We start from the raw sequence: 12,783 nt of genomic DNA on the forward strand, positions 1-12,783 counted from the left end.
AATTACTGTCACCAAAATGATTAACAGCAACATTTCCTGGGATCTTTGCATAAAAGAGACTGGCAGAAACAAATGAAGCAAGGAGTCAGCTACTGAAGTAACTGTCATCACAACCTGTTTGTGTATTACACCCATAGAGAATGCCACTGGCATAAGACAGAGTCTAATTTTCTCAGTTGTTCACTAAAGGAGGGTTTCCTGAAGTATTTCTATACTTTTAGGCTTCTCATTGCACCTGTGATGTACAGTATTAATGCAAATTATTGTCTTTCCTCTTCAATCGTGCTGATTTTCAACCCCCATGTACTCCAGTGTGCTCCTGCGTCCATCTCCACCTTCCTTCATCCCCTCTTGTCTTCAGACAACATTTCCAATATCTGTCTCCTCTGTCTTTTTGATCCATGGGCTTTGGAGCACATTTTGGCCTTAATTTATTTTTCATCCATCATCCTCTCTTGCAACCAGGTCTCCATTCCTCCCTGTTCCCTCCATTAGTCCAGGTTAATATATTAACTGCGGTCTCTCTCGCTCTGTCTTGCTGACCAGTGTGATTCTGAGCCCTATCTGGACTGTGTTGAGGAGCACTACTATACCGCGAGATCTAATCTGGTAGTACTCTTTCTGTCTCTCCCTCTTTCAGCCTCCCTCTCTCTGTCTACCAACATCAGCATTTTTTTCCTGTTTAGTTTTTAATGTGTCTCCATTTCTCTAACGCTTTTTTTTTTTTTTTTTTTTTTGCACCTTTGTCTCACTCTTCATATTTGATTTCATTCATGATCTGTTTCTGATGAATCAGTCCTCGTCCTTCTTTTGGCACTTTTGCTTTCTGTGCCTTGGCTGTCCTATTATATTTTTTGCTTTTCATTTTCAAGAGAGCTGACCGCTTTGGCTGCTCGATGTCCAACATGTATTTTTGTTCATTTTCACATTTGTTCCGTTTCTTCTGGTCCATCCCTCTGTTACAGTTTTCTAGGCTCTTGCCTCACTAACTGGCGAGAGTCCTTAGTGATGTTGTGTTTCTTGTTTTCACATATACATACAGCTTACACTTTGACACAATCATTAGATTCAGTTAAATCACTGTAGATTCTGGTGGTGGTGGGGTGTTAAATAAACAGTGTGAGATAGACACACAGAAGAAGGTCAGAGGTCAGATTCAGCCCTGACGGCTGGTAGAGATGCAGAACCTTGTTCAAGGACACTTAGTGGGGATACCTGGGTTCGAACACAGACCTATTCATGAAATTAGACGCTTTGCACGTCCAGATTTATAAACCTACATACTTCTAATGTTTGCTCTGTTTTGTGTGATAATTGTTTGATGGACCTTCTGATACTTCTCTCTACAGAATGTCTCTCTCTTCTGTTCACTACTAATTTTCTGACCTCTAACGTCCTGCAGTTGACCTATGAGGCTGTTTTCCTGTGTGTGTGTCTATGTAATGTTTGTTTTTATTTGCAGTATGTTAGTTTAGTTTGCAAGCTTGTTACATTACGTTGTGATGCAATGCTGCATTCACATTGTGGCTTTTGTAACAAATGTCAAACAGCAAATGGATGTGTTCATTTTATTATATCAGCAAATCTGTAATTGTTAAACATCTTCATCAAATCCATGAAGACAAGATGGGATTGCTTTGGCCAACATATTATGATTAAAACACTTGTTAGGCCACAGTGTGAACTCAGTACTGTGTTCTCATTGTGTGTATGTCTATGATGATGAATACTCAGTCTGATCTTCCTGATTTTATTGGGGTGGTGTTATTTCTGTCATTACAGCCCCTGTGGTAATTTGGCAATTGACCGTGGCTTCAGTTGTAGTCACTTTTTTGGTTTATTGAAGCACACGGAGGAGAACTTCAGCCTTGTTTGTGCTCCTGGGCAAATAAAATACATAGTATCGTTTTAAATGAGCCGCTTTTGTGTGTCGCCACAGTAGTAAAGTCATTTGTCTGTGTCGTAGGACCTGCAGTTTGAGTATGGGCATGGTTCACCAAGTCTGCTGGGAGGAAACAAGTGAGTTTGTTTTTTTGTCTCTTTTATCATGTCTTCTGTTTATTCCTTTTCTCCTCGGTCTCCATTTGGTTTGAATTTTCTCCAGTTTTCCCAGTTACACGTTCTAGTTTTATAACTGTCTCGGTTGAGGAAAGCTGTGGACAAACAGGGAGAACCATAATGTGAACTATGGAGAGATTTTGTGTTGTGTGTAGGTTTGACAGCTGCAGCTTTAGGATGCCAAAGCTTTGTGTTTGCATGAGCTCTCTGCTTAGAACTTTGTGAATCTCAGGTTTAGATCAGGGCAGCAGAATGTCCTCCGTAGTCTGGGATGGGCTAAGAGGATTTACCAAGTATTTTGATATCTTTCTCTCATCTATCTATTGTTTTCTCTCATTTGTACTTTTCACTTGTCTAACAAACAGGAGTCTTCTGAAATCTGTGGAGGAGGAGCTACAGCAGAGGTGAGTGTGACCCCTTTTACGTCATGATTCACCCAGGGTGTCTTGATTTGCTGGTCTTCTAACCACTAACCACACCCGCCCATCAGCCAGTCACCGTTAACGGCAACACTAATTGGGCCAATCACATGCAACTAACGCTGTTGTAATGACTTCAGGCTCTGAGAGCTCCTGGCATTTTGGCTTCTTCTGGGGTTCTTATTTTCCTCTGTAGCTTGCTCCATGCTTCAATGTCATCAGGAAAAGGTTGTGCATGCACAGGAGCTTCCTGCAGAGAATGGCTTTTCACACAATACACACACACACACGCACACGCGCGCATTCAGAGGCAGGTATAATCTGTTAAACCCACTGCTGCAGTGGATGCCTTGAGCAGTTACTGTGTACTGGCAAGTCTGTGGAGACATTCTTATTTGCCTCAGCCATGATTGTAATGACAGTTCTCATGCTTTGCTGTTTTCTGTTATGACAAATGTAAAGCCATGTGTGTTGGGTCAGTGTTTTAATTACATGAGCAGAATTATGGGAAATGATAGATGCGTGACAAATGAAAGGAAAAAACTACCATTTTTGTCTTTTTATTTATTTATTTGTGGTTTTGGTTTTATTCTGTTTTATTGCTGTGCACATCGGGGGCCATTGGGCCGGAGTCAAATTCCTTGTATTTTTGATAATACTTGGCAGTAAAGTTTATGCTTAAGTGACAAACAGAGCCTTGTTAATGACGTCAGTGTTGGAGGGAGTAAACATCTTTCCTTCAAATCATATTCCCTCATTGTGCCCAACGCACTTTGCCATCTTCATTAACCCATTTAATATTTTGGAGCTGCAACCATTAGTCAGTTCATTGATTAAAAGAGTAACCGGCAACAACCACCAACATTTTCTGGTTTCAGAATATCTTTGGATTTGTTGGTTGGGCAAAAACAAGACATGTGAAGATGCCACCTTCGACTCTAGAAAACCAAAATGGGTGTTTTTCCCAAGCTTTGGTATTCAGTGAATAGCAAGATAAACAATCAAAGAAATATTAGGAATAATAGGGTAGGCTTGCTGTGGTGGGGTGTGTGGACCTGTGGGGACTGTATAGGTTCAAACAGAGGTGGTTTGGTGGCTGAATGTCCCCTGTGGTTCAGCTCTCTAGGGAGCAGACTAACGTGCTGGTTTGTTGGTTCTGCTTTTGTCTTTGGATCTAGCTGGTCCTTTCAGATCTGCCCAGGGTTCAAGGGTTAGAAGTAGTTTGTGGACCAAGTTTCACACAGTTCTCCTTCCCATTTCCTTCCTCCCCCATCCTCCTCTTGTCATCTCCTGTCTCCTTTGCTTGCTCCCTTCTCCCTTAATCTCTCCCGTTGATCTCCCTTCCTCACCCCTCTTATTTCTGCCCCCCCGGCCTCTCCGTTCTTCCCAACCTTTCTCCTCTTCACCTCCTCTCCCAGGGGCCATGTGGCACACTTAGGGGATGATGAGGATGATGCAGATGATGATGAAACTCACACTCCGTAAGTTCTCTCCCAGTCTAGTAAACATCTCCCTCCTTCTCTTTCATCTGTCTTTCTTCCTCCACATGTCCCTCCCTCTCTTTTGAAGAGGGAAGGAGCAGGGAGAGGAAACGGACAAGGAAGAAGGCTTCCTGTCTTTGCCACAGTTTCATCCACGCATCTATGTGCAGCACACCCCACCATCACGTCACACATGCCACCTGTGTTTGCGTGTTTACGGTCTGTGTGCTTTTCATGCTGTTACACCTGCTTTGTGTTTAATAGCTACTAACATTAAACTACACCCGGAAACTCATCTGGAGGTTTTAATATAGATGGGAGTATCTGTAGCCAATGGTGGCACTAAAAACCACAGTGTTAATGGTCCCACTGTGGCTACATATCAGGTTCTAGCATGAGTTAAACTCTAACTGGATTCGTAGCTATTTTTGATGCATGAAATATGAGGTCTGCATTGGGTCTTTAGATAGCTGATCCCCATGACCTTGACATCCTATTTGCTGTTGTCTTTTGTTCTCCACTTGCGCTGCCATCTGCTTTCCCATGTATGCATGTGCACATGGGCTTACACAACCTTCTGTCCTCTTTAAACTGTATCTTTGGCATCCAGCCTCGCACCTCGCTGTGTAAAAGCCAAATGTCTGTGGCACACCAGAGCATTCTTTCTAGGCAGATATTTTTCACTGACTTTAGAAAGGCGTTTTGCTTTGTTACATCCAGGACACACAGTATAATGATTACGCAAACAACGTAATAACATGAGTTCCTAAACTGACTTCCACCAAAGTGAAATCACAGTAACAGCTTATAGATGCTGACCTGTTGAAAATGATTTTGTTTTAAGACTAAAATCACTTGACTTGAGACCAGCACTGGAGATGTAAATTTGCACATTAAAATCTTTGCACTGATCTAAAGTTCTCTGAGAGGAATAATAAAAACATGGGCTCCAGAATAGAGGCCTAAACATGTAGCTTTTAGCAATGCTGACTAGCTTCATCCAATTGCTAAGTAGCATAATAATTACTCACTTAACACTGTAGTTCATCAGAAAAAAGCTTTTTATGAATCCAGTCCATATGTCTGTTGACCACCACTCAGCTGAATCACTGTGACTCGTTTTTAATCAGTGTGTTTGTGTCTATGTTCACTGTGATTGGCTCTTATGACATCTGCTCTTTGTGATCACAAAAAACTGACAAGTTCAGCCATAGCCTCTGTGGTTGACAAATTATTATTTTCTGTGTATAGAGTGTGTTTGTAATAGACAGTAGTAGTTCTTATATATTTTGAGTCTCTTTTCTCTGTTTGTCATTCTTCAGTAAATCAAGCACTATCATGAGGCCGAAGGTCCCACCACCCCTTCCTCCCAAGGTACGAGTAGAAGAGCTCCATGCATCTCTGTCACAGTCAATGATTTATTATTTGAGGATTAGTTGAAAGTTTTTGACATTTTTTTTTTATTTGATCATAGGTTTGTTGTCATAATTTTTTCAATACAAAAGATCAGTTTTGAATAATTTTTTGTTGTCCTTATCTGTATTTTCCTCTAGCCCAAGTCTATCTGCTCATCCCAGCAGCAACAAAAACACGACGACAGCCAATCACACAGCGAGGATGATGGCGGAGAGGGAGGGACCATAAAACGCTGTCCCGTCCCAGAGACGGCGAGCCCAGCCAAGCCAGCCTCCAACGTACTCCCACGGCCTCCGCCCCCGAAGCTGCCGCCCCATCGCCGCAGTAGCCTAGGTAACAAGAGCCCAAAGCACATGGACGTCGAAAACGCTGCCACAGAGGATGATGGGAGCTTTAGGCATTTCTGGGAGTGGCTCCACACGCCTCACACAGTGGAGGAGCTGGAGGAGGCTTGGGAGGTGCTGAAGGAGGTGAAAGAGGAGCAGGAAAAAGAGGAGGAAAAGGGAGAGAGTAAGAGCAGCTGATTGGTAAATTGGTAGTGTCCAAAGACCCTTTCGTTCACCTTGATTGGTTGTGTGGTCTCCCATTAGTCAGCCCTCGTAGTTTGATTTATTTGTTCCATGAGTCCATTAATAATAGCGCCTTTTAATTTCTTGTCTGCAGTCCCTTCCGCCCATCAGCTCCTGCTCAGTATGTTCGTTTGTCTTTAAATTCACATTTTGTGCAGTCCAATGGGTTGTCTCTTCCAATCAGTCCAAAACTAATAGTTTGCCACCACTTCCTAGGAGGAAGAAGGAAGAGGACAAAACATTGTCCTGGCAACGACATAATTTATGATTTGGTACATAGGATCAAATCTTCTGTTCTCATTCAGCACTAAAATACACATACTGTGTATCCCTGCTTGTATAGCTTTCATAAAATGGCATAATAATGCAAAATCCAGTCTCGTATTCTGCCAATTATTTGATATATTTCTGATAACATTTGGTTCTGTTCTGTTAGCGTAAGCCTAAGATCCTAAACTGTAACTTAACTGTTTCATTGAACAGGAAGAAAACACCAAAAACTTACATTAAGGCACCAAATCCATACAATTACATTTGTTTTTGAGGATTTCTTTTGTGTGTGTGTGTGTCCCTAACAATAACTGGCCAGCACATGTACTTACTGGTACCTGAGAGATTGATGCTGAACAGAAACAGAAAAGCGAAAGAAACATCTGTTCGTGTCCTACTTGTTAAATAATTACAGTATGACTCGACTATTTCCAGTATTTTTCACATTCTTGTGCTCCTTGAAACACTGGAAGTTGTATGTGGTAATGCGAAACGGTAACTACTTCCACTGAAGGAAATAGTCAGTATAGTGTAAAATAGACCTTTTAATTTCCATTTAATCACAGGACGATATACATACTGTAGCAGAAGCTTAATAGTTGGAGTTTACTGCTGACTGATACATCTGTTATTAAGGGATTTTTTTTTTGTAAATTCTTGGCTAGGCACTTGGATTTGAACCTGTTCTTCTAATATTTGGTATAAACTATACAAGTTACACTTTTCTCATTGCCAATAGTGTATTAACTTCTTTTCTTGTGGGGTTTGGATCAGTGAAAGGTGGCAAAACAGATTAGAAAATATGGTTAAATGTGGTGTTGTGTTTTGGACCCAGCAGTATTGTTGAATGGAAGTAAAACAAAGATTATAAATGTATATCTATGCTAGAAAAGGCTTTAAAGCCTTCAGCGGGCATGTACTGGTGGAGAAGCACAGTGTTCTTATGTATGTGACAGTTATTGTCCCAGTCATGTTTCTGTCCATAGCTCAGAGACTAGTTACCATAACAGGTCTCATTATTTTACTCTTTTATTAGCTAATTCAGGGTCAGGAACGCAGAGTGGTTGCTTACTCGTTAGACTGGTGCTTACACACTGTCCTCCACTCATGACTATATTTGATTCCTCTGTCCCTCCCTCCCTCCCTCCCCCCCTCCCTCTCCCCCTCTCTGCTCCCTTCACTTCATTTCTGTTTTAGTCAAACTCTTTTCTGTGTCTTTACTTCTGCAGATTAGATGGTGCACACTGAAACAAGTGGTGTTTATTAGAATGTGGCAGTGTGAGTGGAATGTGCTTGCAGTTTGTTCCGTAGCAAAGTCCCTATATGTTTGTTCATTCACTTTCTTCTTCAAAGGCACGTCTGCATTGTGCACATGCACTCTTCCTCGCTGTCTGTCAGATACACTCTCAGACACATGAAGTTCTGTCTCTGTTATTGCAGGTAATGGACTGAACTCTCCACACAGTGACGAGAGGAACAGTCCAGCAGAAAGGCAGTCAACCATGCCCCCTAGTGTCCCCATACGGAAAGACAAGAAGGATGTTCCGGTACGCAGGCTTGGCTCAGTGGCCCAGAGATGCAGTATCTTTAAGGAAATTGTGTCCAATGCTACATTTCCTTAAGTTAAATCATTAATGGCTGTTAATAACTGTCAAATGAGGTTGGCATTCAGAGAACAAGAGAAACCACAGAGGGATTATGTCCTTGATGCCATAGTAACAGCTCAGGCTGGTCAGTCAGGGTGCCTGTATGAGTGAGGCTGGGATTTGGGCACCAACAAAGCAAAATAGTGCTCGTAAATTCCAAAATGTCCACCTTCCGTGCATTGTTTGCATCTCGTGGAGTTTGGAAACAGTGATCTGGAAAGAAAATGTAGCTGTTTGTGCTACAACAAAAACTAGGAGGTGTTATCTTTATGCGTAACAGTTGCGGTGCGTTATCAGGGGCATTCATAATTCAGAGCTGGCTGACTTTGTGTGTGTGTTTCTCTGTCTGTCCTAGAAACCAATCAGTAACGGGCTCCCACCTACACCCAAAGTCCATGTAAGTGACGGTTTCTTTCTGCTGTCCATCGTAGCTTATGACATGCTTGATCTATTTGCTGTGGTTTTCAGTTGATTTACTCTGCATCACTCACCATGTAATCTGGGCAGTTCATGTTTGCATTATGTTTATTCTCTCCCTGCTTCTCTCATTCACAGATGGGTGCATGTTTCTCCAAGGTGTTCAACGGCTGTCCTCTGAAGATCCACTGTGCCACGTCTTGGATCAACCCCGACTCCAGAGGTAACCAATAGGAAACCAGATACAGTGAACATCAGTTCGCAGGGTGATGAATATGTCATCCTGAATTAAAGCACCCTGACTCTTGAAGTAACTTCAGTGTTGTCTAAAGTGACTGATTGCACTCAGCAGTAGTAAAAGGTGTCTGTGCGTGTCTTTAGACCAGTACCTGATATTTGGAGCTGAAGAGGGAATCTACACGTTAAACCTTAACGAGCTGCACGAGACCACAATGGAACAGGTGAAACTGAAGCTCATGCATTTGGAATATACTTCATAAAATATGGCTTTCATTGTTAAAAATAGATTTTTATTTTTTTTATATCTTTGAAACTGGGACATATTATTTAAGCTACTGTAGTTGTGTTACACTGTGGTGCTCATTTGCTGTATCTGTATTTTCTCTCTACTTCGCATCTGTCTGCAGCTCTTCCCCCGGCGGTGTACCTGGCTATATGTAATGAACAATTGTCTCCTATCCATATCTGGTGAGCTCTTGCATGTCTGTATTTTTGACACTTCACTTTTATGTAGTTTTATTGACATACACATCTTTTATTTTAAGTTAACATTATTAACTTCTTCTGCTCGGTTTTGTATTTTCTTTTTTTTAACTCTTTCTAGGAAAAGCCTCCCAGTTGTACTCCCATAGTCTGAGTGGTCTGTTCGAACAGGCCAGACAGTTACAGAAGTTACCAGTAGCCATTCCAACACACAAGCTGCCTGATAAGATGATTCCCAGGTAACCATCAACCAGGAGGCCAAACCTGTTTCCCTGGTTGAATCCTAATACTATCAGTATTTGAATATTTTAGTGCCATTCAATAAAAAAAAAACTTTGTTGTAAATCCCTGTTTGAATCATCTGTTCAACTTGATGTCAACATAAAAGCCTTTTTTGAGTGTCAGTTTCTTTCTTTATCTGTTTGTAGGAAGTTTGCTGTGTCCAATAAAATTCCAGACACTAAAGGGTGTCAAAAGTGCTGCGTAGGTGAGTCTCTGTGGATTTCAACACCGGCTTTGTGTGTTTAAGAGTAGAACAATACTATAAAACCACATAATGTACAAATGTCATTTCATTCAAGATAGAAGACATTTTACAGGCGGTAACTGAGGCTAAAATGTGAAGTGCTTACAAGAGACAACATTTGAAAGGTGATGTGTGTTGTCTCCATGCAGTGCGCAACCCATACACAGGCCACAAGTACCTGTGTGGAGCCTTCCAGTCCAGTGTCATGCTGTTGGAGTGGGTGGAGTCCATGCAGAGGTTCATGCTCATCAAGGTCAGTTTTTGCTTTCCTCAATGCTGATGAATTTGGATTTCTTTCTAAACCAGTAGAGTTGTTTATCACTTTTGATCCTCCTGATGTCCTGTCTGGGAAATGAGAGGAGTCCCATATCCCGTGAGATAACGGACAATACTTAGATAACTTCCCTTTCTCATCTACTTTCTCTCAATCTGCTCGACAGAACATCGACTTCCCGTTGCCGTGTCCGTTGGAGGTCTTTGAGATGTTGGTGGTTCCTGAGCAGACCTACCCTCTGATTTGTGTGGCTGTCAGTAAAGGCACCGAACTCAACCAAGTGGTCCGCTTTGGCACCGTCAACCCCAACTCTACCTCCTCCTGGTTCACAGAAGCAGGTGAGAACAGCCTGACTAGTTGTGTAACAATGTGTTAAACTGCCAGCACATGGTTTGTTCTGAGATGTTGTGCACAGGATGAAGGTCAAAGTCATGCTGTCCTCCTCATCATTCTCTCTGCAGACACACCACAGACATGTGTGATCCATGTCACTCAGCTAGAGAGAGACACTATCCTCGTCTGCCTCGACAGTGAGTAACACACAGACACATTGTTTTGCACATCTGCGTTTGCACTGTGCAGCTCCAGCAACATCTGGTCAAAATGCCAGAGCTTCACTCAGCTGTGTCCTCTCTCTTCCCCATCTCTCCCTCTCTCTCTACAGGATGTATAAAGATAGTGAACCTCCAGGGCCGGTTGAAATCCAGTAGAAAGCTATCAGCTGAGCTCACCTTCAACTTCCAGATTGAAGACATAGGTAAATTGGTGTATTTGATGCCACAAAAACGTAACCCATACATAAATATGGACATAGTGTGACTCAGGGCCACATCTAGAACCAGGAATGGAGAGTTACTTGTTATAATCCAAGGAATTTGAGTTGACATATACCATCTAGTGTATGTATACAATACAAGCTTATTTGTTTGTCTGTTTCTTTGCAGTTTGTCTCCAAGACAGTGTACTGGCCTTTTGGAGGCACGGCATGCAGGGACGGAGTTTCAAGACCAACGAGGTGAGACTGATGCTGTGTGTGTGTGTGTGTGTGTGTGTGTGTGTATGTGTGTGTATGTGTGTGTGTGCGCGCACCGGTCTTAGAAGAAAATGCTTTCACCTTGCAACCTCTGACCTGTGTTGCCTTTTTCTCTGTCACTTGTCTGACACTCATCAGATCACCCAGGAGATCTCTGACAGCACACGCATCTTTAGATTACTGGGATCAGACAGGTAAGAGCGCACAAACCAACACATGTACGCTCACTTTATACACACACACACACTTAGGCTTCTGTTAACATGCTCTCTGATGTCCCATCACTGAAGAAGTGCTGACTGTAAAGATCCAGAGGCTGAAGACAGAGGCCTCGCTCTGCCCAGGTACACTCGCTGCTCGCTGGCCACAGATGGCCCAGTACGCTGCCACTTTTTGTTGGGACTCCAGAGGTCTGCTTGACTCCAGATGTCATTGCTCAGGAGCTTCTGAGAGAAAACGGGAGTGTGTTTAAGAAATGCACCAAGGGTTTGGGGGGAGTTTACCTGTTGAGTAGTCAGAACATAGACACCAAACTCATTGCCCCTTCATCTTAAATCATTTAATCTTTTCTTCTTTACTGAAAGTGGGACATTAGCAGTGTCTCAACATTAGAACATAACAATGAGGAGATGTAGCAGCTCCTCAGGTGATCAATTAAAATTTAAATGCAGTAAATTCAGCTTTATGTACGAGATCTGATTATTTTGAGCTACCAGGAAGAATCGTGTTGGTGTTTGTTGTCTGTTTACTCAGCAGCTGAGTCCCTTTGAGTTGTGATGTGTGAATGTGTAAACCGTTGTGTTCTTCTTTAAACAGTATTAACAGCTTTGTTATAGTTTTCCTCAGGGTAAACACTGTGCACTTTATGGCGGATGTGGTTTCTAAACAAACATCTCCCTCTGATGCTTTTCCCCCCCAAAAAATAACAGGGCTTTTACAGGCTTGGATCATATCCTATGTGGGTTGATGGCTCTCTGTTCATATTGCTACATTAAATCCTGGGTCTTTACTGTGTCTTCATGTCTTATACAACTAACTCAATATCATATTTATTTTCGTCAGAAAAACTAATAACACGCTGAAGCAGACTGGGATGTTCTTTATCTGGGGTTTGGAAGGACTGATTCATGTTTTGTTACCTTCTGTTGAAACTAAACTGTGTGTGTGTTTGTGTTGCAGGGTGGTGGTGCTGGAGAGCAGGCCTACAGACAACCCTACAGCCCACAGCAACCTCTACATCCTGGCAGGCCATGAAAACAGCTACTGAGACACACACAAACACATATCACATGCTCTAAACGGCCTGTCACTAATGCAGACAATGGAGTGAGCAACTGGGAGACCTACTTGCTTCCACCCTACCACTAACCCACCCAGCCTCCACCTTCTCACCTGGCCTGCTGGCATTCTAACTGGGGGGTGAGCAGTTGTCTGTGGATTCCCCGTTCCAGTCATTTAAAATGCACCACAGTGTTACATGTGTATCAGTTAAGTGTGTTGTAGTAGGAGAGCAGGTGTTGCACTTGTTATTGACAGGGTGAGTGTTAAAACAGCTGGTCTCAGACCAGTGTGGGCAGAGATAGCTGGGGAATCTCTCCTCTGCACTTTATGAGTGACTTCAACAGATGATCTTCCCTGATACATCCCATCTTCCTTCACATAATGCACACTGGGGACAGTGTCCAGTGCAGTTTGACTTCAGCAGTACTTCTTCTACTACTACTTCTACACATGCTACTACTACCACTGCTACTGCTACTCACGCTAGAGCCATCTTGCACAGAGAACCTTCCCTTCTCTCCTTCATTGTCTGTTCCTGTCTCCTCCTTCCACTTTCTATTCCTTCCCTCTTTTTTAACTAAGGCCTTTATTTATTGTGGCATGATGTAACTTTACCAGAATGGCTTTCCTGTTTTATTTGTTTTTTAAGAACAACAAAAACTGAAAAAAG

The 12,783-nt window shown here is 42.5% G+C and overlaps 1 protein-coding gene across 5 annotated transcripts in view; it reads left to right on the top strand.

The window, feature by feature from the left end:
* Positions 1–12,777, top strand: part of LOC109961122 (mitogen-activated protein kinase kinase kinase kinase 3) — a 30,742-nt gene extending 17,965 nt beyond the window's left edge. Inside the window, exons 15-34 of one of the 5 annotated variants that reach the window (XM_020601730.1) lie at positions 547–609; positions 1,967–2,019; positions 2,424–2,462; positions 3,896–3,958; positions 5,281–5,332; positions 5,512–5,884; positions 7,654–7,760; positions 8,215–8,256; positions 8,415–8,499; positions 8,658–8,737; positions 8,924–8,984; positions 9,121–9,238; positions 9,428–9,486; positions 9,675–9,778; positions 9,966–10,137; positions 10,261–10,329; positions 10,464–10,556; positions 10,744–10,814; positions 10,971–11,026; positions 12,012–12,777. In XM_020601730.1, the coding sequence (XP_020457386.1) occupies positions 547–609; positions 1,967–2,019; positions 2,424–2,462; positions 3,896–3,958; positions 5,281–5,332; positions 5,512–5,884; positions 7,654–7,760; positions 8,215–8,256; positions 8,415–8,499; positions 8,658–8,737; positions 8,924–8,984; positions 9,121–9,238; positions 9,428–9,486; positions 9,675–9,778; positions 9,966–10,137; positions 10,261–10,329; positions 10,464–10,556; positions 10,744–10,814; positions 10,971–11,026; positions 12,012–12,099 (1,848 nt within the window). In that variant the 3' untranslated portion in view covers positions 12,100–12,777. The remainder of the gene's footprint in view (positions 1–546; positions 610–1,966; positions 2,020–2,423; positions 2,463–3,895; positions 3,959–5,280; positions 5,333–5,511; positions 5,885–7,653; positions 7,761–8,214; positions 8,257–8,414; positions 8,500–8,657; positions 8,738–8,923; positions 8,985–9,120; positions 9,239–9,427; positions 9,487–9,674; positions 9,779–9,965; positions 10,138–10,260; positions 10,330–10,463; positions 10,557–10,743; positions 10,815–10,970; positions 11,027–12,011) is intronic. The other 4 variants (XM_020601734.1, XM_020601733.1, XM_020601731.1 and 1 more) reach the window with 4 other exon arrangements.
* Positions 12,778–12,783: the final 6 nt, after the last annotated feature.

This window comes from Monopterus albus, unplaced genomic scaffold (assembly GCF_001952655.1).
Source record: "Monopterus albus unplaced genomic scaffold, M_albus_1.0 scaffold52.1, whole genome shotgun sequence".
NCBI lineage: Eukaryota > Metazoa > Chordata > Actinopteri > Synbranchiformes > Synbranchidae > Monopterus > Monopterus albus.